Source organism: Stenella coeruleoalba (genome assembly GCF_951394435.1).
Source record: "Stenella coeruleoalba genome assembly, chromosome: 4".
NCBI classification, from domain to species: domain Eukaryota; kingdom Metazoa; phylum Chordata; class Mammalia; order Artiodactyla; family Delphinidae; genus Stenella; species Stenella coeruleoalba.
The window spans coordinates 75,750,311-75,776,607 of NC_137149.1; the positions used below are offsets into that span (position 1 = coordinate 75,750,311).

Here is a 26,297-nt window from a genome sequence, read left to right on the forward strand (position 1 = left end):
ATATAGATGGGTCTTGCTTTTGTATCCATTCAGCAAGCCTGTGTCTTTTGGTTGGAGCATTTAGTCCATTTACTTTTAAGGTAATTATCAATATGTATGTTCCTGTTATCATTTTCTTAATTGTTTTGGGTTTGTTTTTGTAGGTCCTTTTCTTCTGTGTTTCCCACTTAGAGAAGTTCCTTTAGCCTTTGTCGTAGAGCTGGTTTGGTGGTGCTGAATTCTCTTAGCTTTTGCTTGTGTGTAAAGCTTTTGATTTCTCCATCGAATCTGAATGAGATCCTTGCCAGGTAGAGTAATCTTGGTTTTAGGTTCTTCCCTTTTATCACTTTAAGTATATCATGCCACTCCCTTCTGGCTTGTAGAGTTTCTGCTGAGAAATCAGCTGTTCACCGTATTGGAGTTCCCTTGTATGTTATTTGTCATTTTTCCCTTGCTGCTTTCAGTAATTTTTCTTTGTTTTTAATTTTTGCCAATTTGAGTACTATGTGTCTCGGCATGTTTCTCCTTGGGATTATCCTGTATGGGACTCGCTGCGCTTCCTGGACTGGGTGGCTATTTCCTTTCCCATGTTTGGGAAGTTTTCAGCTATTATCTCTTCCAATATTTTTTCTGGTCCTTTCTCTCTCTCTTCTCCTTCTGGGACCAGTGTAATGTGAATGTTGTTGCATTTAATGTTGTTCCAGAGGTCTCTTAGGCTGTCTTCATTTCTTTTCATTGTTTTTTTATTTATTCTGTTCCGCAGCAGTGAATTCCACCATTCTGTGTTCCAGGTCACTTATCCGTTCTTCTGTCTCAGTTATTCTGCTATTGATTCCTTCTAGTGTAGTTTTCATTTCAGTTATTGTATTGTTCATCTCTGTTTGTTCTTTAATTCTTCTAGGTGTTTGTTAAACATTTCTTGCATCTTCTCAATTTTTGCCACCATTCTTTTTCCGAGGTCCTGGATCATCTTCACTATCATTATTTTGAATTCTTTTTCGGGCAGGTTGCCTATCTCCACTTCATTTAGTTTTTGTGGGGTTTTATCTTGTTCCTTCATCTGGTACATAGCCCTCTGCCTTTTCATCTTGTCTATCTTTCTGTGAATGTGGTTTTTGTTCCACAGGCTGCAGGATTGTAGTTCTTCTTGTTTCTGCTGTCTGCCCTTTGGTGGATGAGGCTATCCAAGAGGCTTGTGTAGGTTTCCTGATGGGAGGGACTGGTGGTGGGTAGAGCTGCATCGATGGTTTTGTTCTCAGATCAAGTACAGACCTTCATGAGAAGTGGTAAATTCTGAGTAGAACATATTTTCCAGCACAGTTATAGGCACAAATGTAGAAGTCAAGCTGCTGCCTGCTGACCTCTCTTCTGGCTCTGTAACTGCAGATGACTCCACTTTTTAAAGCATCAGGATCAGGACTTTATATCAGTTTTTGTTTTTTAGGATACTTTACTGGTGTGTTTCTTTGGATGTTTGCATTCCAAATTTCCTGTATATGTAATTTCCTATTTTCTTCATCAGAATTGTGGGTCAGGATCTCCACTCATGCTGTGATCTGTCCGTGGTACTTGACAAAGCTCACTAGCAATGTGAAAAGATTCCCAGCCAGCCATGAAAGCACTTTCAATTTAAAACTACCTGAGATGGTAAGACAGCATGGAAATCACAGTGAGACACTTTAGGATTGGGCAGCAGTTGCTGAAGTCAGACAGCAAGGGTGCAGCACATCACACCCCCTAGCTCTGAGGAATGTTCTCAGGCTGGGGTTGTATATGGGAGGGTTCAAAGGAAGATAGAAAGAGAACTAAGTGGCAGTAACACAGGGTTTCCAAGGAAATTGTGTCATAACCTTTGAGGTCTTCAACGTGGGTTGCTTTTCTTTTCTAAGATAACACGTTTACCTCTTAAGGTTGAAAAGTTCTTGCCTTCTCGCCTTTAGCCTTGTAATGGGTTCTAGTATATAGAGGAAGTATTATGTGGTGGTTAAAACCTGGGTGCTGGTGGAACTGTTTTGTATCCTGATTATGGTGGTTGTTAATTAACTTGTACATATATTAAAACTCCATAGAACTGTACATCGAAAGGGGAAAAAAAAAGTCAGTTTTACTGTATAATTAAACAAACCCACAGGGTGCTGTGGCTAGGCTGCTGGGGTTTGTTTGAATCAGAGATCCATCACTCCTTCATTGTGTGACCCTGGGCTGGTTACATGTTCCCTAGCTTCCTCATCTCCAAATGCAGGTAATAACAGTACCACCTGCATGGGATTGTTGTAAGGATTCAGTTAATCATGTAAAGTGCTTAAAAGCGCCAGGCTCATTGTGCTTGCTTAAATAAGAGTTAGCTATTATTACTATTATAAGAATGTAAAGGAATAAAAAGAAGCTATATGGGCTATCATGATCATAGCAGCTGCGAAGTCTCACATACAACTGTCCTGAGGTACTGTCTTTAGGCAGTACAGGAAGAAACCCTAGAAAAATGTCAAGTTACTAAGCAAATTTAAGTCTGCTCTATTGCTATTTTTCAGGGAAGGCAAAAACCAGCTCCCAAAACAAAAAAGTCCCCTCTTCCTCCTAATTCATTCATTCATGCATTGAATGCTGGCTATTTTTGAGGGACTTACTGAAAAATTAGAAAGGATCTTGGCAGTCTCTCATGTCCAAAATCATCTGATGATGTGTTCTCTAGCATCTGTGTCTTCGTGTGTGTGTGTGTGTGTGTGTGGCCTCAGTTTTCTCAGATTTACCACAGTTACTGGCCAGAGGTACTGACTGACTGTGATTAAGCATCATACCTAGTGCACCTACCAGTGAGAATATTATGACCAAATTCTTCCACTAGGTTGATTAGCCAGAAGGTAAATTCTGACAATTGTTTGAGAAGCAAAAGGAAGCTTCTGCAAAACTGTTTTAAGGATGGTCTAGACTTAATAATCAGATCATGAAACTCCTGTATTAAATGAGAGAATATCGATGGTCTTTGACATGAAGGGGAAAAGTGAGGCATCATTCCTACATGATGTTAAAATGTTAATCTTTAGCCATTCCCACCCACTACAGGGCATCAGTGGGGCAGACAACATGACAGAGACATTAAGAGCAGGCAGAGGTGCTATCTATTGGATTCACGTGAGTCTGAAGTTTTGTTTTTATTGTTTAAGCACTACTCTTTGACTGTTGAGAGAAAACAATCCCCCGGGGAGGAGGAGAGCAGCCAAGAGAAAATGGAACATTCTGAGAAAGAATGGAAATGATTCTATTGCTCCACAAGACAGAGCCAAGCGGGAGGGATGCCAGGGTAAATGGTCAGAGGCCATCGACAAAACAGCTCGCCTCAGCTTCAGTGCTGGGTTCCTACTCAGTGATTAACAGCTCTGCCATGTCTGGCACAGGTGGAGCTCCAAGTTAGTCATCTGCAGGAAACTAGCCTTGATTTCCATTTTGCAAAAAGCGTCTGAGTGATCAAGAAACACAAGCACACAGGATTGCATCTGTGCTCCACTTTTCCTTGGTTGTCATGGGAATTGTTGCAAGTAACATAAACAAATTTAGACTCTGCGGAACTACACAGTAAAGACCTAATGATTAGTAGGGCTTGCTGTTTATGGTGATTAAAAATGCAAAATGTTTAAACTTCACTTTGTCTCAGTAAGTTTGAAGGAAATGCTCCTGTTTTAAAGAGGGGAAGAAAGATATGGAACTTTAAAAAATAAAAATGCATATTTAATATCACATTGAAGTCAAAAAACTCTTCGATGGCACATATTTTCTTCCTTTTAAGGTGTCATGAATACAAAAGGGGTGACATGCTGAACACAACAAGGCTGCAGAACCAACTGGTATAAAGTTACTAAATCATTTTCTAGCCCCTCAAAACAACTTCTGTTCTGTGGACATGGGGGGGCTGTACTGACACCTTGCCATTAATTTCTACTCTTTACTAATTCCTGCATGCTGTCATAGTGTAAATGATTAATGATGGGAGGGCACTCTTCACACTAAGATCGATGGATTAAGGAGTATCAGTAAGCTGACGTATGCTAAGAAAACAACACAGTAAGAGAACTTTCTTAAAGCAAAATCCATTGTGGGTCAGTTGGATAGAACAGCAGTGATCCTGGGCTGCATTAGGTTGGCAGAATGTGGTGTAAATTAATAGCAGATCCTAGCACCAGTTCTCAACTGTCTAGGCACAGTTGTCTGAGGTCTGAGGGCCTTTTCTGTCTGAGGTATTGTAAACACCGTTTCCTGGCTTTCCTGCCTGTTTTTGCTGAGAATCATAAAATGTTAGGACTGAAATATCTGCTGTCATTCCCCCCATTTTACAAATGAGAAAATGATGACCCAAAGAGACTAAATACAACCAGGGAGACTGAAACTTACTTAGTAAATTGCACTGTTTGAAATTGCTAGCAAAGTACCTTGGAACATTTTTAGATATGCCTCAGTCAAAACATAACCATTGAATTTTACAGGTAAGAAAAACCTGAGAATATAAGTTATGAACATTTAAAAATGGAATCTTTGCTGGTTGAGAGGTCTAAAAGCCTAGAGAGAAGATAAGGAGGGAGAAATATTCTGCTCTCTAAAATACATTATAAGTTTTCAGGGTGAATACAGTATCAGTTTTTGGATTCTGTATTTTTCCACAGATGCTAAGTTTACCATATTTTCTTCATTTTATCTAAAGATTCAGGCCTAGCTCCAAACTATAAACAGTAGATAGAAATATAATGGTCACAATTTTAACTTGTAAAATTAACTATTTCACTCTCTCCAAAATAAACTAGAAATCGACTACCAATCATTTTCTCAACTTGGGAAGCTACCGCCCTCTAGAGGGTGGGTCTGGAAACGTCAGGGGTACTTCTCAACTATCACAATGAGGGATGGGGCTGGGAAGTTGCTCCTGGCCTTTCATATCTGGGAATGAAGGATGCACATAAAGAACTACCTTTCCCAAGATGTCAATAGTATTCACTTTGAAACCCAATGAAAGTGAAATCTACAAAGTTTTGACAAGTTGCATTTTAAAACACTGACCGTTTATCCTTACTTAGTGAGAAGGGAGCTAGAGTGTACTCGTTGACAGAGAACATGGGACTATTAAGAAGTTCATGCTAGGGCTTCCCTGGTGTCTCAGTGGTTAAAAATACGCCTGCCAGTGCAGGGAACCCGGGTTCGAGCCCTGGTCCAGGAAGATCCCACATGCCACGGAGCAACTAAGCCCATGCACCACAACTACTGAGCCTGCGCTCTAGAGCCTGCGAGCTACAACTACTGAGCCCACGTGCCACAACTACTGAAGCCCGTGCGCCTAGAGCCCGTGCTCCGCAACAAGAGAAGCCACCGCAATGAGAAGCCTGTGCACCGCGATGAAGAGTAGCCCCCGCTCGCCCCAACTAGAGAAAGCCCACACGCAGCAACGAAGACCCAGTGCAGCCAAAGATAAATAAAATAAATTTATTTTTTAAAAAAGTTCATGCTAAACCTGAGTCTATAGGAAGCTCATGGATCTGCGTTTCAGGCCAGCTTACTCCACGAGCTTTTATCTCAACATTGGGATCTGGGACTTGACTGGCCAGTGCATTGTCCACAGCTCTAGTGCCACTTACTCATTTAGGAATACATAAAGGTAAAGACTTCTGAGTGATGTAATGTTATACAGTGTTTACAGGCAAATGTTGATAAAATGGTTAAAGTGCTCTGATCCTTGCAGAAGAAACTGAATGCCAGAAAAACATAACATGAATTCTTTTCTAAGATTTTCAGGCCCTTTTAGATTATGTAAGGGAAACTTCTACTTGTTTTCCAGTTTCTATTCTCCCCTTCTTCCCTTAAGTAATACAAGTCCGAAATCCCCATTTCCCTCTACATCCTCCAGCTTCCCCATGGGGGGTGTGGCCATGTAAGTGTTGACCAATGGGCGCTATGATGTGGGCAACTTCCAGCACTTCCCCCTTCTTTTCAGTAGGGGAGCTGCACGCTCTTCACTCTCTTCTCTTTTTGCCATTGCGAAAGGATGACAACTTGAGCAACCACCTTAGACCCAGAGATGGAAGCTGCGGCATGTTCCCCCGGTGGGGTCCCTGGATGACTCTGTGGAGCAAAGCCACTTACTCGCTTCTATCTCATTTCAGCCCATGTATTTTGGAGACATTGATTTTCTGCCATTTTTTCATATGCCAACTGCTAAGCTGCTCTCTCAACTAGACTCCAAATTAGAAATGCCATCTGGTTTCATTAAAAATATAGTGGGAGAAACCTGAATTCAACAGAACTCCTTTTTAGGTATATCTGAATCACAGATATACACATATATGTACCCAGCAAAAAATAACTTCTGTTTACAAGCTCAATTCATTAAAAACTGGCACGGTCCTTGGTAGCTTAAAAAGGGTGGCGGAAGGTTTTATTATAGCAATATTTAATGCAATGTAATGTATACAGTATGTTGTATATCGTTAATCTTCAATGTGAACAGGTCAGCTTCATATATTTATCTTTTTTTCTTTTTCTGCAGATTGTACACAAGGGCAGGAGGCTTTTTGGTTTTATAGGCCACGCTTCTCCGGATGCGCTCTCCTTTGATGTTAACTACATGTGGCAAGAGTGGGCGCCGGACCGTCAGGACTGTTCCTTGAGGTGTGTAGCCTCGGAGGTGCAGTTTGTCCTTAAACTGCGGCGTTACTGCTACCCAGCCTATGCAAGAACGTGGCAGAACACAGGTGGTGTTAGCAACTATCTTATTAAAAACACCAAACACAGCTCAAAATGGAAACCCAAGGGAGGCTACTGCTGTCTTTCACTCTATTTTTTAAAAGCATACAATGCATTTGTGAAAAGGTACAGATTTATTTTCAGAGTAGGTTACATCTTATGAATAATCTAGTATGTATTTCTTAAAATATTCAGCTTATGTCAGTTAAGGCACATCTGTATAAAAATATACTAAAGGTCAGTAAGGCTACTTTATTCACCTTTTAAAAAGTGCTTGGTGTAGGGACCTCCCTGGTGGTCCAGTCGATAAGACTCCGTGCTTCTATTACAGGGGGTGCGGGTTCGATCCCTGGTCAGGGAGCTAAGATCCCACATGCCGCGTGGTGCGGCCAAATTAAAAAAGAAAAAAAAAGTGCTTGGTGTAAAATTACCTGCAGAGGAGAACTTGATGTCAGCCACTGCTTCAGGTTCCCCAAGTCCTTCATCTAATGTGATGTCTTCAGCAACAAGAGGAGGAAATCCTGCCATTCTTTCTTCTCCACCCATTGGAACCTTCCATTGGAAGGAGATGAAGATATTTGGAGGTTCAAATTAAACCCCTTATAACTCTAATATTAAGTAAGGCACTGATAAGATAATACTGTACAGGTATCAAGAATAAAATCCTTTTAAACATTCAACTGTTGAAAAAACCTCAAATCACTTCTAGATCAAATGAAAAACCTGGGAGCTCTGTGATGGGATGAAGCCTATAGATCCCAGTGACAAGGGCCCCATGTGGGCATCCAACTGGTGGTAACCTCCAGACAGCAGAATCTTGCTTTATTAACTTACAGTTTTTACAGTCCTCCATAAAGCTTTAGACACAATAATTTTGGGCAATTAAAGCAACATCCTTCCAAATACCTTAGTTCTTACAGGCCTGGCTGGACACAGAGATTAATCCCTGCCTCATCACCTCTCAAGGGTACATGGATAACGGGTAAGATTCAGCTTCTATGTTTCCATGAATTGGAAGTAACTGGATAATAATTTACCTGTTTATTAACAGATCTCTCCGTGTTTAGCACTAAGGACACAAAGATAGCTATTACAATATGTTCTATATGGTCCCTACCCCCGAGGAGATCAGAAGGTGGAAACAGCAAGTAAATAAATTACAAGGTAAGAAACGTGATGAGAGGCATTTACTAAGTACTGTGATTGTGAAGGAAGTAATGAACGTGGTTTGGTCAAGGAAAACATTAATGAAGAGCAGAATTTGAAAAATAGATTAAAGTTATTCAGTGGGAAGGTATCCTGGGTTAGTATCATGTACACAGAAATTGGAAAAAGGATAATGAGTTCAGAGAACTGTAGTTTAACTGTGCAGAGTATGTTATGTGTGTCTGTGCATTACTGATGAGGCTATCAGTTTAGACTTCTCTCAGTAATGTGGAACTACCAAGGAATTATAAGCAGGAAAGAGAAAAGAATCAAAAAAGAATACTGTGGCCTGCTTTGTATTTTGGAAAAATCTGCGTAGTGCAGGGTTTCTCAACCTCAGCACTATTGACCTTTTGGGCCAAATAATTCTTTGTCTCGGGAGGCTGTCCTGTGCATTGCACAATTTTTAGCAGCCTCTACTCAGCATCCACCAAGTTGTGAAAACCAAAAATGCCTCCAGTCTTTGTCAAATGTTCCCTTGGGGTAAGAGTCAGCCCTGGTTGAGAACTACAGCTGTGATGGGGTGAGGGTGGGCAGAAGGCAGTAAAACTGGGAGCTGGGAAAATACCTCAAAACAGGATCTCAAAACAGCCTAAAGAAAGTAGATTACAGTTTGGACTATGAGGCTGGACTCAGTGATAATTAGGAGGCAGGATTGACTTTGACTTGGGAGGTGAGTAAGAAAACCAGAAGGCAAGGATGAGCCACAGAGCAGCCCAAGAAACCATTTGTATTACACCGGGAGAGAAGCCTCAGTGTTGTTTTGTGAATTATCAGTGAGTCCACTCTGAAGACTACACAGATGCATGGGGGTGGAGCCCTACCCTGAAAATCCCACATGTCTCTGGAATATTAACTTTAGGGCAGTTATTTCGATGGAGTTTTAATTTCACTCTGGCTTTCTTAGGAAATCCAGAGAGAAAGAAGCATTTACTTCCCAAGTCAGGTTGGTTTTATCCTTGTTGAAGGGCGGGTGTGTATTTTGTGTTTTGACTTATTTTCAGTTGTATGAGCATTAATTAATGGTAAATCACCTCTGCATTGGACGTACCTGCTATTTTTGCAGTAGGTATGTCCCATAATCTTCATCACCACAAATACTTACGTAGCAGTGACAACAGTCGCCTTGCACTTGATCTTCTCCACAACCTCGTGGTGTAGGTACAACAGAGAGAGGTAAAGGAAACTTACCTAAAGTCACACAGCTTTGTTAAGTGGTGGAGCAGAGCAGGATTTGGACCCAGCTTGGCTCCAGAGATCTTAACTATCATACACTACACACCAGCCAACAGTGTATACCCATGTCTGGTTAAAGATCTGTAAACAGGCCCCATTCAGTCTCTGGTGAACTTGGAACAATTTCAGTGGCATAGAAAGGGCACAACAGGGACTGCAGAGCATGGGACGTGAGGAGTAAGCTTGATTGTAAAGAGGTGGAACGAGTGGGACACTGAGTTTTGTTTTGTTTTTTAAAGGTCAGAGAAATTTTAACACACTCCTTAACAGGTGAAAGGAAGGAGCAGGTAAAGCAGGAGAGAAGAGGTACGATAACCTCTAAGTGCCTGGGATTAAGAACCTCGGAGGAGAGCTTTTCCACTCATAAAAGGGCTTCTCAACTCAGCACTACTCATATTTTGGACCAGATAATTCTGTGTTGTGAGGTACTGTCTTGTGCATTGCATTATGTTTAGCATCGTCTCTGGCTTCCACCCACTAGATGCCAGTAGCATCACCCAGTTGTGAGAAAATCTGTAACTTAGAGCTCTTCACTCACATTATCCAGTACAACTTTCTGCAATGATGTGACCGTTGGGCAGTTGAAAAGTGGCTAGTGCAAGGGAAGGACTAAATTTTAAAGTTTATTTCATTTTAATTAACTTATTTAAATAGGTGCATGGCGCTACAATATTGGACAGTGTCACCTAGAGAAAACCCAGCTCTGTCACTATTCTAGGATCAGTCCAATCCAACATCACTTTTCTATAAGAGCCCACCTCAATTTATAGCCAAAATCCTCAAGGTGAACAAGGTCGGGGAGAGCTAGCTGATGGTGTAACAAAGTTGGTTCTGTCCAACAAAGTCTTTTTTAGCAGGGTGTGTTAACCTAACTATACAACCATCAAAGCATGTTGCCTCACCTTGAGTAACGTATGACCCCCGTGCTTCTGATATACAGTGTCCACCTTGTCCAATGAAGTAATGTGAACGGGAAGGAAGTTGGAAGCCACAACTGTAAGCACCGTTCACTGATTTTCCTTAAGAAAGGAAGAAGTAACTTATTTTATACAATGAAAAACTACCAACCAGTATAAAACTGCTGTGTGTATAAGTCAACTAAAGTTCTCTACAGAGAAAAACAGCTTTTCAAAGTTAAATACTGGTTTCAAAGGAACAAATGAAGTATTTAGTTTTGCCTTCTATGGCAAACAGGGCCATAGAAGCACCCATTCTGCAGTTACCACAGACGTTTCTTAAAGCCACATATTTGACATTTGACATTCTTCTCAGCGAAGCCACACATCATATTGCATTAGTGAATTATTCAAATGTTAAATCTGTATAGTAATCTCATGAGTAAACTCAAGATATGAAGAGAAAGTGAGGGGTGAAGCTAGGTGTAGAAAGTGAAAGAAGGATTTTCCGGAGAAATATACAGAGAACTAAAGCTACGAGGGAAACCTCCAAGATAACAGAAACTACTTTGTCATCTGGTTCACATACAGTGCCTAGAAGAGGGACTGGTACATAGAAGTACTATAATTATTTATGTTGGAAAGTTACTACAACATATACTGAATTTCCAAGCACTAAACTGACACAGAAGAGAAATGTGACCAAAGTAGGTAGATAATTTTTAAAGTGAAGGCTCCAGCCAGTCCCTGGTGGACATTAATGAAAGATATAGGATTAGGTGCCTGAACCACGATCAGACTCCCAGCGTCTCAGAAAACGATGGGGACTGGCGCCCTAAGGCTCACCATCTGGTCTATAGCTTCGGCGCCCTTGGCGATGCAGTAATCGGACTCCAGAAGCGTGTAGAAGAGAGTGCACTTGCCAGCGTTGGTGGCGCCAACCACGTAGACGTCGCCGCGGTAGCGTCAGGAACGCTGGAGCGCGGAGATCAAACTCTTCGACTCCATAGCCAGTCTTGAAGCTGATGAGCCGCACGTCTCTGAGCACCGTGCGGGACCTGGGCGAAAGATTCGCATTCTCCCCGTCCCGTGGCCGGTCCCCGCTGGGGTGTTGTGGCCTTCGGTAGCCAGGGGGCGGCAGGAGCCCGGCGCGGGCACAGTCGTTCCACTGTCGCTCCTGGAGCCGCTGTCGGTAGCCGGGAGTATCCAGGGGCAGCAGGTTCACCTTGTTTCCCAGCAAGATCAGCTGCTTGGGGCCCACCGGCGCGGGCAGGTGCGGTAGCAGGGCGTCGGGCAGATCAAGCAGGTCCATCATGTACAGCACCAGGGCGAGCTTGGGCCTCCGCAGCGCGGCGGTCACCAGCTCCAGGTACTACTGCTCGCGGCTCACCTGCAGGTGCAGGGCGCGCCGGTGAAACACCAGCAGTCAGCAGCGCTGGCACACGGTCTGGGTGCATCTGCCGGGAGTTCCGTAGTTCCTGCTGCCACCGCTCCTCCCGCCGCTGCAGCACCGTCGCTCCTCCTCTTCCTGCCGCTGCTGCAGCTCCCGCAGCTGGTCCTGGAGGGTCACTGCGGGCTCCGAATCCGGGACGTACTCGGGGAACACAAAACTCTCCTCCATGTCAGCCCTTCCTTGGTTATCCCCAGTCGCTGTCGCGCCACGGGGAAGCCCACATCCCAGGCCGGATGGGTACAGGGAGGAGGAGTTGGCCGCACATCTCCTCTCGAGGAGCGTCTCCCGGAGGCCATGGCGCGCTATCGTGGGAGTGGATCCCCGCAGGAAGCTGCATAGCAGCCTATGAGTGAGGCCCGTGGGCAGCATGAGAAACGCGGGCGTGGGCAAAAGGGGCTGAGCCACCTTTTCTCACGTGCTCTGTGGCCCCAGATGTGCGCAAAACAGTAGAGACTACCTGAGAGCTGTCATTTGTCAGCGTCGCACTTCGGCTCCTCCTCTCGCGTCTAATCTCGTAAGTTCTCGCGAGGAAGGCTCTGTGGCCTGAGAGCCCAGTTGAAACCGAGATAAAGGCACCGGGGGCTTAAGACTACGGTTGAATAGGCTAGCGAGTGAGGGTTTGTTCACTTTCAGGCTTCTTCAACGCGCCGCCGCTGGCACCATCTGCTGGTAAGAAATCACATTTTTAAAATCTTCGTGTTTTTTTTGTCTTTGGAACTGGAAAAAAATAGAAAATCGAATGCCGCAGACATATGGCCACAATAAAAACTTTTTAAAACATCTTTATATTAGAGTATAATTGCTTTACAATGGTAAAAACCTTTTATTAATACATCTTCTTGGCTTTTTTTCCATGTGTCATTTGTGCAACAGCATTAAAAAGCAAAAACTTTCATTGGCTAGATCCAAAGCTTGAGAGTGTAGAAGCAGCCCCTGCTTCAACCGCTTGAAGCTTCAGCCCACAACTTGCGCATGTGCAGTTCAAGCCGTCAGCAAAGCTTAACCTACACTTTGCGCAGGCGCAGAATTAATATTGGGCTTTTTTTTTTTTTTTCCGCTCCCCCTGCCCCTCCCGCGCCGTGAGACGCAGAGTATTCTGGGAACGTCCGACACGGAAATGTTTTCTTTCGACGCTGCGTAGGTCTGTGGGCGCTTGGCTTTTCTCTCTGTGGTTTTGAGAGTTAGCTTCTCGTGAACCGTTTGTCAATATGTGTGACGCACACGAGGGTAGGTGACCACTCAGAACACTCCGCGGCGACCCATCTAAGGGGGGAAACGTGGGTAGCTGGACTAATTGAGGATTTGCGGCCTCCTCCCCGGCCCGCCGCACCATGGCCCCAGTCGTTTCCCCACACTCCCGAGGCCGGGAACGAATCCGGGATTTTGAGAGGTGGAGGGTGCAGGGAACGTAGCCTTTATCATCTCGGTCAGGGTGACTCTTGTTCTCTCCTCTGTCTGCCCCTGGGTGAGTCTGACACTCCCTTCCCGTGTTGAAAATAGTGCGCAGAACCATGCGACAGGTTCCGTTGTTCCGACTTTGAAGCAAAGGACTCCTTTCTTGATTTTCCTTAAGGCCAGAGTTAATGAATTTATGAATAGTTGAATTTTTGAGCGTCAGCCTGTGCCAGGCATTGTGCTAGGCTCTGGAAATACTCCGGGGACAAAGAGTATTGAGAGGAGGGGAGCAGGGATTAGTCTGTTTTGGCGTTCCTTCATGCTGTCACGTGCCTAAGTAAATTATCTTAAAAGATGACTTTTCCATTTCCTCTTTCCACAAGATGACACAGTTCTAGGTGGCGTGTGTTTCACTGAACAGGACCAATATATCTTTTTTTTTTCTTTCTATATGTAGAATTCTTAGTCATGTCTAGTGTATTTTCATTATGTATTTTTAAAGCTCCCAATTCCATTCTCTACAGCTTCTATTTCTACGTCGTTTTCTTCTAGCTCCTTATACCGTGTTCACCCCTCACATTTATCCTTATTTTCTCAGCTGCTTCGTGGAGAAAATAGAAGCAGAAGCTTAAACTCTACTGTTTAAACGTCTGTCACTTTTAATCTTGAGTCTATTAGCATCATTATTATATTCTCTCTTTTTTTTTTTACATTCTCTTAACTTCTGTGTTGGAAAAAGTGAAAGTTTTTTTAGCTTTATTTTTGAGTAGGTAATATATTCTCATGGCTCACAAGCCATGAAAATGTAAAGTGTAAGGTCTTATTCTTGTCCGCCATCTCTCCTGTGTGAGCCCTCTCCATCATAAGTAACCACTGTTCTTTAGAGTCATAAGTAACCACTGTTCTTAGATTCTTAGCTCTCCAGATGCTTTATTTATATTCAAGGAAATACAAGTATAGTATTCTTTTTTTTTTTTTTACAAGTTTATTTATTTATTTTTGGGTGCATTGCACATGCTTTGTCTAGTTGTGGCGAGCAGGGGCTACTCTTCGTTGAGGTGTGTGGGCTTCTCATTGCGTTGGCTTCTGTTGTTGAGGAGCACGAGCTCTAGGCGCACGGGCTTTGTTGCTCCACGGCATGTGGGATCTTCCCAGACCATGGATCGAACCCGTGTCTCCTGCATTGGCAGGTGGATTCTTAACCACTGTGCCACCATGGAAGTCCCTACGAATATAGTATTCTGTTTTCCCCCTTTTTACAGACAAAAAGTAACTTCACATTTTTCTGCACTTTTATTTTTTGCTTTATCTACTATATCCAGGAGATTTTCATATCAGTACATAGAGAACATTCTAATTTTTTTTCACAGCTACTTAGTTTGTCTGGATATACCATAACTAAAGTTGTGTCTTGATGGATAGTTGGGTTATTTCCAGTCTTTTTCTGCTTCAAACAATGCTGTAATGAGTAATCTTGTACGTATCATTTTGTCCAATACAAATATATCTGTAGGATAAATTTTTAGGTGTAGAATTGTCAGGTCAGATAATGTATACATGTTACACAAAATATTAACATTTTGCTAAATGGTGCCAAGTGACCACTGTAGTGATTATGCTAATTAGTATTCTCTTAACAATGTATAATAATCCTGTGGGGAAACAGTTAACGTTATCTCAGTTATCAAGTTTGCTCCAGCGTTGAGTCTCAATTCCAGTCCTGCTTGTGTCCTTTGATCATTATTTGATATGCCCTCATCAGTTTTTAGACACTCTTTCTTCAGCTGGCTTCTTTCTGTGTGAAATACTAGATCTCTCTTGTCCTCAAGAAAGCAAGTTGAATGGTTTATTTCCTTTTTCTTCCAATATTTTGAGAAAATGAGTGACTTCTCAATTGATAAATCAGATGGACATTTTTTAAACCTTATCTAAACCCTGTGGCAATCAACACTGTTGATGACTTTCTCATGGAAAGTCATTCCTTCTATCTGCAACATCACTCTCACTTAATTCTTCTTACCTTTGTGGCTTTTTTTCTCTTTCTCTTCTGCTATTCACATTATCCCTGGATGATTTCATCCCTTCTCCATGGCTTCAGTTTCCATACGTGGATGACTTCTGAGTACAGTCAGCCCTCCATATCAATAGGTTCTGCATCTGGGAATTTAACCTCAGATGGAAAATATTTGGGAATACAGTGCCAGGAAGGAAAACTTGAATTTTCCTTGAGCTGACAACTATTTATAGGTGTGCCTTGTTTTATTTTGCACCTCTTTTTGTGCTTCACATTACTGTTCTTTACAAATTTAGGTTTATGGCAACCCTGGATTGAGCAAGTCTGTTGATGCCATTTTTAAACAGCATTTGTTCACTTCATGTCTCTATATCAGATTTTGCTAATTCTTGCAATATTTAAGACTTTTTCATTATTATATTTGTTATGGTGACCTGTGATCAGTGATCTTTGATTTTACTACAGTGAGTCTCTGAAAGATCAGATGATGGTTAGCAATTTTTCACAAAAAGTATTTTTTAATCAAGGTATGTACATAATTTTTTAGACATAGTGCTATTGCATAATTAATAGACTATGGTGTAGTATAAACATAACTTTTATATGCCCAACAGGCTTTCTGTCTTGTTCAATTGATCTGTATTTGTTTTTGTGCCAGTACCATACTGTTTTGATTACTGTAGCTTTCTAGCATAGTCTGAAGTCAGGGAGCCTGACTCCTCCAGTGGCATTTTTCTTTCTGAGAATTCCTTTGGCTATTCGGGATCTTCGTTGTTACCATACAAATTTAAAAATATTTTGTTCTAATTTTGTGAAAAATGTGTAAAAATGTGTAATTTGATAGGGATTGCACTGAATCTGTAAATTTCCTTGGATAGTATACTCATTTTGACAATATTGATTCTTCCAATCCAAGAACAGGATATATCTTTACATCTGTTTGTGTCATCTTCCATTTCTTTCATTAGTGTCTTAAAGTTTTTGGAGTACAGATCTTTTGCTTCCTTAGGTAGGTTTATTCCTAGTTATTTTATTCTTTGGATGTGATGGTAAATGGGATTGTTTCCTTAGCTTTTCTTTCTGATCTTTCATTGTTAGTGTATAGAAATGCAAGAGATTTCTATGTATAAATTTTGTATTCTGCAACTTTAGCAGAATTCTTTTTTTAAATTTTTCAATTTTATTTTTATACAGCAGGTTCTTATTAGTTATTTGTTTTATACATATTAGTGTATATATGTCAGTCCAGTCTCCCAATTCATCAGACCACCACCACCTCCCCCCCACCACTTTTTCCCCTTGGTGTCCATACGTTTGTTCTCTACATCTGGGTCTCAACTTCTGCCCTGCAAACCGGTTCATCTGTAGCATTTTTCTAGGTTCTACATATATGCATTAATATACAATATTTGTTTTTCTCTTTTTGACTTACTTCACTCTGTATGACAGTCTCTAGATCCATCCACGTCTCTACAAATAACCCAATTTCATTCCTTTTTATGGTTGAGTAATATTCCATTGTATATATGCACCACATCTTCTTTATCCATTCATCTGTTGATGGGCATTTAGGTTGCTTACATGTCCTGGCTATTGTAAATAGTGCTACAGTGAACATTGGGGTGCATGTGTCTTTTTGAATTATGATTTTCTCTGGGTATAGGCCCAGTAGTGGGGTTGCTGGGTCATAGGGTAATTCTATTTTTAGTTTTTTAAGGAACCTCCATACTGTTCTCCATAGTGGCTGTATCAATTTACATTCCCACCAACAGTGCAAGAGGGTTCCTTTTCCTCCACACCCTCTTCAGCATTTCTTGTTTGTAGATTTTCTGATGATGCCCCATTCTAACTGATGTGAGGTGATATCTCATTGTAGTTTTGATTTGCATTTCTCTAATAATTAGTGATGTTGAGCAGCTTTTCATGTGCTTATTGGCCATCTGTATGTCTTCTTTGGAGAAATGTCTATTTAGGTCTTCTGCCCATTTTTGGATTGGGTTGTTTGGGTTTTTGTTTTTTTTTTTGGGTTGTTTTTTAATACTGAGCTGCATGAGCTGTTTATATATTTTGGAGATTACTCCTTTGTTGATTCGTTTGCAAATATTTTCTCCCATTCTGAGGGTTGTCTTTTCATCTTGTTTGTAGTTTCCTTTGCTGTGCAAAAGCTTTTAACTTTCATTAGATCCCATTTGTTTATTTTTGTTTTTATTTTCATTACTCTAGGAAGTGGATCAAAAAAGATCTTTGTGTGATTTATGTCAAAGAGTGTTCTTCCTGTGTTTTGCTCTAAGAGTTTTATAGTGTCCGGTCTTACATTTAGGTCTCTAATCCATTTTGAGTTTATTTTTGTGTATGGTGTTAGGGAGGGTTCTAATTTCATTCTTTTACATGTAGCTGTCCAGTTTTCCCAGCACCACTTATTGAAGAGACTGTCTTTTCTCCATTGTATAACCTTGCCTCCTTTGTCATAGATTAGTTGACCACAGGTGCATGGGTTTATGTCTGGACTTTCTATCCTGTTCCATTGATCTATATTTCTGTTTTTCTGCCAGTGCCATATTGTCTTGGTTACTATAGCTTTGTAGTATAGTTTGAAGTCAGGGAGTCCGATCCCTCCAGCTCCGTTTTCTTCCCTCAAGGCCTCATTGGCTATTCAGGGTCTTTTGTGTCTCCATACAAATTTTAAGATTTTTTGTTTTAGTTCTGTAAAAAATGTCATTGGTAATTTGATAGGGATTGCATTGACTCTGTAGATTGCTTTGGGTAGTATAGTCATTTTCACAGTATTGATTCTTCCAATCCAAGAACATGGTATATCTCTCCATCTGTTTGTATCATCTTTAATTTCTTTTATCAGTGTCTTATAGATTTCTGCCTACAGATCTTTTGTCTCCCTAGGTAGGTTTATTCCTAGGTATTTTATCCTTTTTGTTGCAATGGTAAATGGGAGTGTTTCCTTAATTTCTCTTTTAGATTTGTCATCATTAGTGTATAGGAATGCAAGAGATTTCTGTGCATTAATTTTATATCCTGTAACTTTACCAGATTCATTGATTAGCTCTAGTAGTTTTCTGGTGGCATCTTTAGGATTCTCTATGTATAGTATCATGTCATCTGCAAACAGTGACAGTTTTAGTTCTTCTTTTCCAATATGGATTCATTTTATTTCTTTTTCTACCCTGATTATGGTGGCTAGGACTTCCAAAACTATGTTGAATAAAAGTGGCGAGAGTGGACATCCTTGTCTTGTTCCTGATCTTAGAGGAAATGCTTTCAGGTTTTCACCATTGAGTGTGATGTTAGCTGTGGGTTTGTTATATATGGCTTTATTATTTTGAGGTAGGTTCCCTCTATGCCCACTTTCTGAAGGTTTTTGTCAAAAATGTGTGTTGAATTTTGTTAGAAGCTTTTTCTTCATCTATTGAGATGATTGTATGGTTTTTATTCTACAATTTGTAATGTGGCGTATCACACTGATTGATTTGTGGACATTGAAAAATCCTTACATCCCTGGGATAAATCCCACTTGATCATGGTGTATGATCCTTTTAATGTATTGTTGGATTCGGTTTGCTGAGATTTTTGCATCCATGTTCATCAGTGATATTGGCCTGTAAGTTTCTTTTTTTGTGATATCTTTGTCCAGTTTTGGTATCAGGTGATGGTGGTCTTATAGAAGGAGTTTGGGAGTGTTCCTTCCTCTGCAGTTTTTTGGAATAGTCTCAGAAGGATGGGTGTGATTGAGGTGCTCGTATGTTGGGTGCATATATATTTACAATTGCAATATCTCCTTCTTGTATTGATCCCTTGATCATTATGTAGTGTTCTTCTTTGTTTCTTCTAACAGTCTTTATTTTAAAGTCTGTTTTGTCTGATATGAGTATTGCTACTCCAGCTTTTTTTTTACTTTCCATTTGCATGGAATACCTTTTTCCATCCCCTCACTTTCAGTCTGTATGTGTCCTTAGATCTGAAGTGAGCCTCTTGTAGACAGCATATATGTAGGTCTCGTATTTGTATTCATTCAGCCAGTCGGTGTCTTTTGGTTGGAGCATTTAATCCAATTACATTTAAGGTAATTATTGATATGTATGTTCTTATTACCATTTTGTTAATTGTTTTGGATTTGTTTTTGTAGGTCTTTTTTCTTCCCATTTTCTTTTGTTCTTTTCTCTTGTGATTTGATGACTACGTGTTTTTTTTTAATATATAAATTTATTTATTTATGTATTTATTTTTGGCTGCATTGGGTCTTTGTTGGTGCACGCGGGCTTTGTCTAGTTGTGGCACACTGGGGCTGCTCTTCGTTGTGGTGCACAGGCTTCTCATTGCGGTGGCTTCTCTTGTGGTGGAGCACGGGCTGTAGGTGTGCAGGCTTCAGTAGTTGTGGCTTGCAGGCTCTGTAGTTGTGTCTTGTGGGCTCTAGAGCACAGGCTTAGTAGTTGTGGCGCATGGGCTTAGTTGCTCCACAGCATGTGGGATCTTCCCGGACCAGGGCTCAAACTCGTTTCCCCTGCACTGGCAGGCGGATTCTTAACCACTGCGCCACCAGGGAAGTCCCATGACTATGTTTAGAGTTGTGTTTTATAGCTTTTTCTTTTTTGTATGTGTATCTATTGTAGATTTTTGGTTTGTGGTTATCGTGAGGTTTTTATATAGCAGTCTCTCTCTATATTTTTATATGTGTGATTGCTTTAAGTTGCTGGTCTCTTAATTGCAAATGCATTTCCGATATCTTGCATTTGTACTCTTCTCTTCTCATGATTGCTGGTTTTGACTTCATATTTGTGTGTAGATGATTTCCTACCTTTACTGTTTATCTTTACTGGTGAGCTTTGTCATTGGTAATTTTCTTTTTTCTAGTTGTGGCCTTTTCTTTCCCATCTAGAGAAGTTCCTTTAGCATTTGTTGTAAAGTTGGTTTGGTGGTGCTGAATTCTCTTAGCTTTTGCTTGTCTGTAAAGCTTTTGACTGAACAAGAGCCTTGCTAGGTAGAGCATTCTTGGTTGTAGGTTTTCCCCTTTGATCACTTTAAATATATCATGGCACTCCGTTCTGGCCTGCAGAGTTTCTGGGGGAAAAAACAGCTGATAGCCTTATGGGGATTCCCTTGTATGTTATTTGTTGCTTTTCCCTTGTTGCTTTTAACATTTTCTCTTTGTTTTTAATTTTTATCAGTTTGATTAATATGTGTCTCAGAATGTTCCTCCTTGGGTTTATCCTGTATGGAACTCTCTGTACTTCCTGGACTTGAGTGATTGTTTCCTTTCCTGTGTTAGGGAAATTTTCAGCTATTATCTCTTCAAATATTTTCTCAGGCCCTTTTTCTCTCTCTTCTCCTTCTGGGACCCCTATAATGCGAATGTTGGTGCATTTAATGTGTCCCAGAGGTTTCTTAGATTGTCCTCATTTCTTTCCATTCTTCTTTCTTTATTCTGTTCCTCAACAGTGATTTCCACCATCCGTCTTCCAGTCTCGTTTATTCTGCAATTGATTCCTTCTGGTGTATTTTTAATTTCAGCTATTGTATTGTTCATCTCTATGTCTTTGTTTCTTAAATTTTCTAGCTCTTTTTTTTTTTTTTTTTTGCGGTACGCGGGCCTCTCACTGTTGTGGCCTCTCCCATTGTGGAGCACAGGCTCCGGACGCGCAGGCTCAGCGGCCATGGCTCACGGGCCCAGCTGCTCCGCGGCATGTGGGATCTTCCCGGACCAGGGCACGAACCCGTGTCCCCTGCATCAGCAGGCGGACTCTCAACCACTGCGCCACCAGGGAAGCCCTAAATCTTCCAGCTCTTTATTAAACATTTCTTGTATCCTCTCGGTCTGTGCCTCCATTCTTTTTCTGAGATTTTGGATCATCTTTACTATCATCACTCTGAAATCTTTTTCGGGTAGATTGACTATCTCCACTTCACTTAGTTCTTTTTGGGTTTTGTCTGGTTTCTTTGTCTGGAACATATTTCTCTGCCATCTCATTTTGTCTAACTTTCTGTGTTTGTGGTCTCTGTTCCTCAGGCTGCAGGATTGTAGTTCCTTTTGCTTCTGGCGTGTGCCCCCGGTGGGTGAGGTTGGTTCAGGGGCTTGTGCAGGCTTCCTGGTGGGAGGGACTGGTGCCTGCCCACTGGTGTGTGGAGCTGGGTCTTATCCTTCTGGTGGGCAGTGGTGTGTTTATAAGCAGCTGTTGGTTCAGGACAACTTCAGGCAGCCTGTCTGCTGATGGGTAGGGCTGTGTTCCCACCCTGTTGGTTGTTTGGCCTGAGACGTCCCAACACTGGAGCCTGCAGGCTTTCGGGTGGGGCAGGTCTTGGTGCCAAAGTGGCAACCTCAGGACCTCTGGGACCTCTACCACCAGTGGCCTTGCCCCTGGTGTGAGCCCCAGCTAACCCCCTCCTCCCCGGGAGACACCCCAAGACCTGCAGGTACATCTGGCCCAGACTCCTATGGAGTCACTGCTTTGCCCTGGGTCCCAGTGCATGTGAAAACTTGTGTGCTCCCTCCAAGAGTGGAGTCTGTATTTCCCCCAGTCCTCTGGAGCTCCTGTACTCAATCCCTGCTGACCTTCAAAGTCAAATGCTCTGGGGGCTCCTCCTCCTGTTGCCAGTCCCCCGCTGGGGAGCCTGACGTGGGGCTCAGAACTCTCACTCCTATGGGAGAACCTCTGTGATATAATTATTTTCCAGTTTGTGGGTTGCCCGCCTGGCAGGTATGGGATTGATTATATCGTGAAAGCGCCCCTCCTACCATCTCATTGTGGCTTCTTTTTCTTTGGATGTAGAATATCTTTTTTGGTAGGTTTCCATCTTTTTTGTTAGTGGTTGCTCAGTTAGTTGTGATTTTGGTGTTTTCATGAGAGGAGTTGAGCTCAAGTCCTTCTACTCCCCCATCTCGTCCTTATCTCCACAACACACTTATTCTTTTACATAAGAAGATGAGACTAATATTAGGACCAGTGCACACTAATTTTTACAATGCCCTGTTGTTTAAGTACCTATTATTGCATAACTACCCCAAAATGTGGCTGTGTAAAAATTAATTTAATATGCTCATGGATTCAGTGGGTCAGGAATTTGGACAGCATAGTAGGAATGGCTCGTCTGCTGCCTGATGTCAGTGGTTGAACTGAGAAGTCTCAAAGACTAAGTGTTGACAGCTGGGGGTTGGGTGATCCTAGAGTATTTACTCACATGTCTGGCATCCAGCCTAGGAAAACTCAAAGACTAGGATTGCTGACTAGAGCATCTGTAAGTGGCCTCTCCGTATGGTTTGGGCTTCCTCACCCAAGTATACCAGCCTTAGAGTAGTAGAACTTCTTAATGGCAGCTCAGGGCTCCAGAAGAAAGTGTCTCAGCAAACAAGGTGGAACCACATTGTCTTTCCTGACCTAGCATCTAAAGTTATGTAGCATTGTTTTAGCTGTATTCTCTTGGTTATACGAGAGTCAAAAATCCACTCACATTCAAGGGAAGAAAAGATAGACTCTCATATCTTCGTAGTAGGAGTGTCAGTACGACTTTTATTATTATAAAGGAGCATGTGAAATGGACGATATGGATGTGATCATCTTTGGAAAATACAGCCTGTTATCCCTGTCCATGTATGAAATGTTGCTGTAATAGACAGCCCACCTTAAGGTATTGCCTAGCTATTGGAGTCCTTTGCTGGCTGTACCCTCTTACCCAAATGTCTCCAAGGAGCCTGTTGGTCAGAGGACTATGACCTTGTTCCTAGTTATCAATAGTTAGCTATTAATGAGAATTACATGGACTTTCTGGAGAAGATGGAATACTTAAAATTCACACAGTTTACACTGAACCTTTGTCATGAAGCCTCTTAGTGTTTTGGGAGAATACCTGTGTGACACAGACATATGTATACATAGACCTATGAATATTATTTCATTACAATTTAGTTAATGTAGTTGAAATTTTAGAAAAGTGGGGTAAAAGGATTGTTTTTTACTTAGGAGATAGTTATGTGTTTCTGCTACATCATATCATAGGAGCAAGATGTTAACTGGTTGCATTTTACTGAAAGTGAGAATATTTTTGTTTTTTGTAGGTATGCAGTATGAGGAGGAGGAGGATGAAATCCCCCAGATTTGTGGCAAGAGGCATGCTAGATTGTAATCAGGTAACTTTTTAGACCAAACTGAATCAACTTGAAAAGCACTATAACCTATACAGGGATTTCCTGCTAATTCTGTTTTTGAAAATTAAATGTTCTATATGAATATGCTACATGAGAGCTGGTTTCTCATTTTATTTATTTATTTAAATATTTAACTTTAACTTTTGAAGTATTTCCGACCTACACAAAAGTTACACAAAGAAATCATGTTTGTACTTCACCCAGATTCCATAAATGTTAACCTTATATTACATTTTCTTTGTCTTTTCCTTTTTCTCTCGCTCTACGTATATTTTTTTTCTGAAACATTTGAGAGTAATTTGGTTACATAAGAACATTCTTTTACATACTCATAATAGAACTCATCAAAATCAGGAAATTAAATATGAATACAGTTATCTTATTTAATTTAGAAACCATATCCAAATTCTGCCAGTTGTCCTACTAACGTTGTTTATAACAAAATAAAAAAAATTTTTTTGATCCTGGATCCAACATAAGAGCACATAGTGCAGTTAGTTTCCATGCCTTATTTTTTTGTCTCCCATAATCTACAACAGTTTCTCACTCTTTTTCTGTTTTTCCTTACCTTGACATTTTTGAAGAATACAGACCAGTTACTTTTTAGAATGCCCCTCAGTTTGGGTTTCCTCATAATTGGATTCAGATGATTACTTTTGGAAACAGTGAATTTTCTGCTCTTAGTGCATTATATCAGGAGGCACATGATGCCTATTAGGTGCTGTTAATTTGATTCCTTTGTTTTCTCATTATTTTAAATGGATGAAGTTACAGTAGGTGGTAGTATTTCAACACAAATTCCCATTCAATTCTGAGTATAATTAACTGTAGTAAAAGTCAGTAAGAAGCCTTACGTATAGGTAAGAAGAGTAACTTTTAACTAAATAAAGTAACATCCTGCTACAGGATGTAAAATGTAAAAACTCTCCTCTCTTACCAAACTCACAGTTGCTTTGTATATAGTAACATTATGATGCCTCTTTGACCCTTGCCATCTCCAAGATGCACATCCTCTCAGTTGACCCTTTCTCCTTTTTCAAAGAACACATGCTTCTGACATTCTACTAGTTGTATTTGGAGGATAAGTGAACCTGTCTTGAACATTGTTTTGTTAAAAATCTATTGAGTTTTTGGTGTGTAAATACATATCTATTTTCCCTATTAAACATGACTATAAAAACTTCTTACTGAGATATTTTGTATTTTCTATGATGTTTGAGTATTAAACACCAAGAGACATTTTATTAGTAAATGCCTATATTCTGTAGGCTATGCCTAAATTCTGTAATCTCTAGGGAGAAAGAATATTTTGATCTTAGCCAAAAGAGAATTGTTTTCAATGTATGTGACAGGTTGCTCAAGGATAAAATACTCTATTTGACCAGTCATTGCATTTAACATTTGTTACAAAATAAATTATTAGATGCTTATACTTGAATTGATTATAGGTGCTTTGGCTATTGTGAGATGACATTTTGTTTTTTCACTATTTAACATCAAGTGATCTGTCCCAAGCATTGTGAATGTGATATTACTTAATATAACCAATGCTTTCAATAAGATGATTTCTTGTACAATTATGATGGTAGATGGCATAAATATGAACTATTCATAGAGTTTAGGTGTTTAAAGAATAGCATTTGAATGAAGTACTACTGTTCTAATGATTTGGGGGAAACTAACTATGGTTCAGCTCCGTGGGGGACTGAAACTTGTTCATAGTTTTGTAAAGATTTTTCATTGTAAATTGTCCATAAAAACCATTGCTATTTATCTTACGGACAGTGCCTTCTAGGTGCTTCTTACATATCAATGGCTAACCCAGATCATTGTGAGAAATTTTTCTTTCCTGTCAGCTCACAGTCTCTACTGAAGGAAATTGCCCCCACCATTCTCGAGGCCATACCTTGTACAGGGATGATTGTGTACAGGGATGATTGTGTACTGTGTTCTCTACCATAGCATCTGACTTCTAATAGTGGTGGCCATGGTGGATTGAATCAGGGTGGGACTTTGACCCAAAGCCAGCCAATCTGTAGGCTGGCCAGTAACCTGTGTGGTAATCTGATGATGTCAAAATGGGAGGCTGATGATTAGTTGGGCTACACATGTTGTTTCAGAAAATTAATCTGAGGATGGGGGAGTTAAGTTACTAAGGAGAGGAGGCTAGAAGCTGAGTCCAGCTATGCAGCTCTTCCTGTGTGGTGGTGAGGGGAGAGATTCCTCTTGCACTTATATCTACTTGTATCTTCATTGTATAGCTCCTTCCCCATCCCTGACATGAACAAGTGTCTATTCCTTATAAACAGTACATCTACTCTTTTAGATTCTTTGTTCTTCTTTAAGGCATCATTCTGTGATTTCTCTCTATCTACACTACTAATTCTGATCTCTCACTCTTGCTCCATTTGTTATCATCAGTCATTTGCTGAATATTTTCACTTCAGTGACTTATTCTCATCTTACCTTTAACATATTCAAAATAGAATAATTTTAACCTAAAGTTGAAATTCTTACCCATTCCATATTTTAGTCATTGATATCATCATCTTCACGGTCATTCAAATAGAGGGTTTTTCTGTTTTTTGTGTTTTTTTTTATAAGAAACGCTGTTTAACTTTTGAGGTGATAAAAAAGTAAAATAACAACGAAATATTTTGTTTTTACATGTCATGTTGAATCAGACAACAACTTAAACAAAATCGTTTGTTCTTAGAGTATATGGAAATGAGCAATCCTCCATACTCATAGCAGAAATATTAAGTGGCACAAATCTCTGAACAGCATTTGGGCAATTTAAATATTAAACGTTAATTCCAATGAATCATACATTTTCTGAAGAAAATAATTATATACATCAGCTTTTAAGAATTTGCAAAGGGTGTTTATCTCCAAGTTGTTTATGATAGAGGAAAAAAAAGGGAGGAAACAATCTAGCAACCTATATGTTTATCAAGAGGAAATTGTTATATTATGGTACAAACATTAAAGGAAAGCTAAAAGTCATTAAAATTATAGTGCAAATAATTATTTGTGGTCATGGAAGTTGACTATGGCATATTGTCAAATTAAGAAAGCAGTTTCAAGCAAGGTTTATAGCATGATTCCATTTTTGTTAAATCATGTGTATAAATATAGAGAAATTTGGGAGGAGATGCAAGAAATGTTAACAGAAGATCTGTCTGCATAATAGGATTATGTGTTGCCGTAATTTTTTCATTGTCCATAATTTTTTCATTGTCTAAA

At 40.5% G+C, this 26,297-nt stretch overlaps 2 protein-coding genes across 14 annotated transcripts in view; one reads left to right on the forward strand and one right to left on the reverse strand.

The window, feature by feature from the left end:
* Positions 1–26,297, forward strand: part of LOC307185222 (RE1-silencing transcription factor-like) — a 228,639-nt gene that overhangs the window by 24,214 nt on the left and 178,128 nt on the right. For 7 of the 13 annotated variants that reach the window (XR_013827915.1, XR_013827916.1, XR_013827917.1 and 4 more), the window contains exons 1-2: positions 12,432–12,720; positions 22,962–23,033. The exons of 1 other annotated variant lie outside the window; for it this stretch is intronic. The gene's annotated coding sequence lies outside the window, so the exon portion shown is untranslated. Of the gene's footprint in view, positions 1–6,549; positions 6,628–7,059; positions 7,867–9,383; positions 9,451–12,067; positions 12,163–12,431; positions 12,721–22,961; positions 23,034–26,297 lie in introns of those variants that run through there. 5 more of the 13 variants (XM_079919141.1, XM_079919144.1, XM_079919140.1 and 2 more) reach the window with 5 other exon arrangements.
* On the reverse strand, positions 6,115–11,862 carry NOA1 (nitric oxide associated 1; the record flags this gene model as incomplete). Its single annotated transcript, XM_079919162.1, is given in 9 exon segments — positions 6,115–6,684; positions 7,134–7,254; positions 10,887–11,006; positions 11,010–11,033; positions 11,035–11,412; positions 11,416–11,466; positions 11,470–11,488; positions 11,490–11,551; positions 11,554–11,862. Coding segments are annotated over 9 exon segments (1,287 nt in total). The 3' UTR covers positions 6,115–6,481.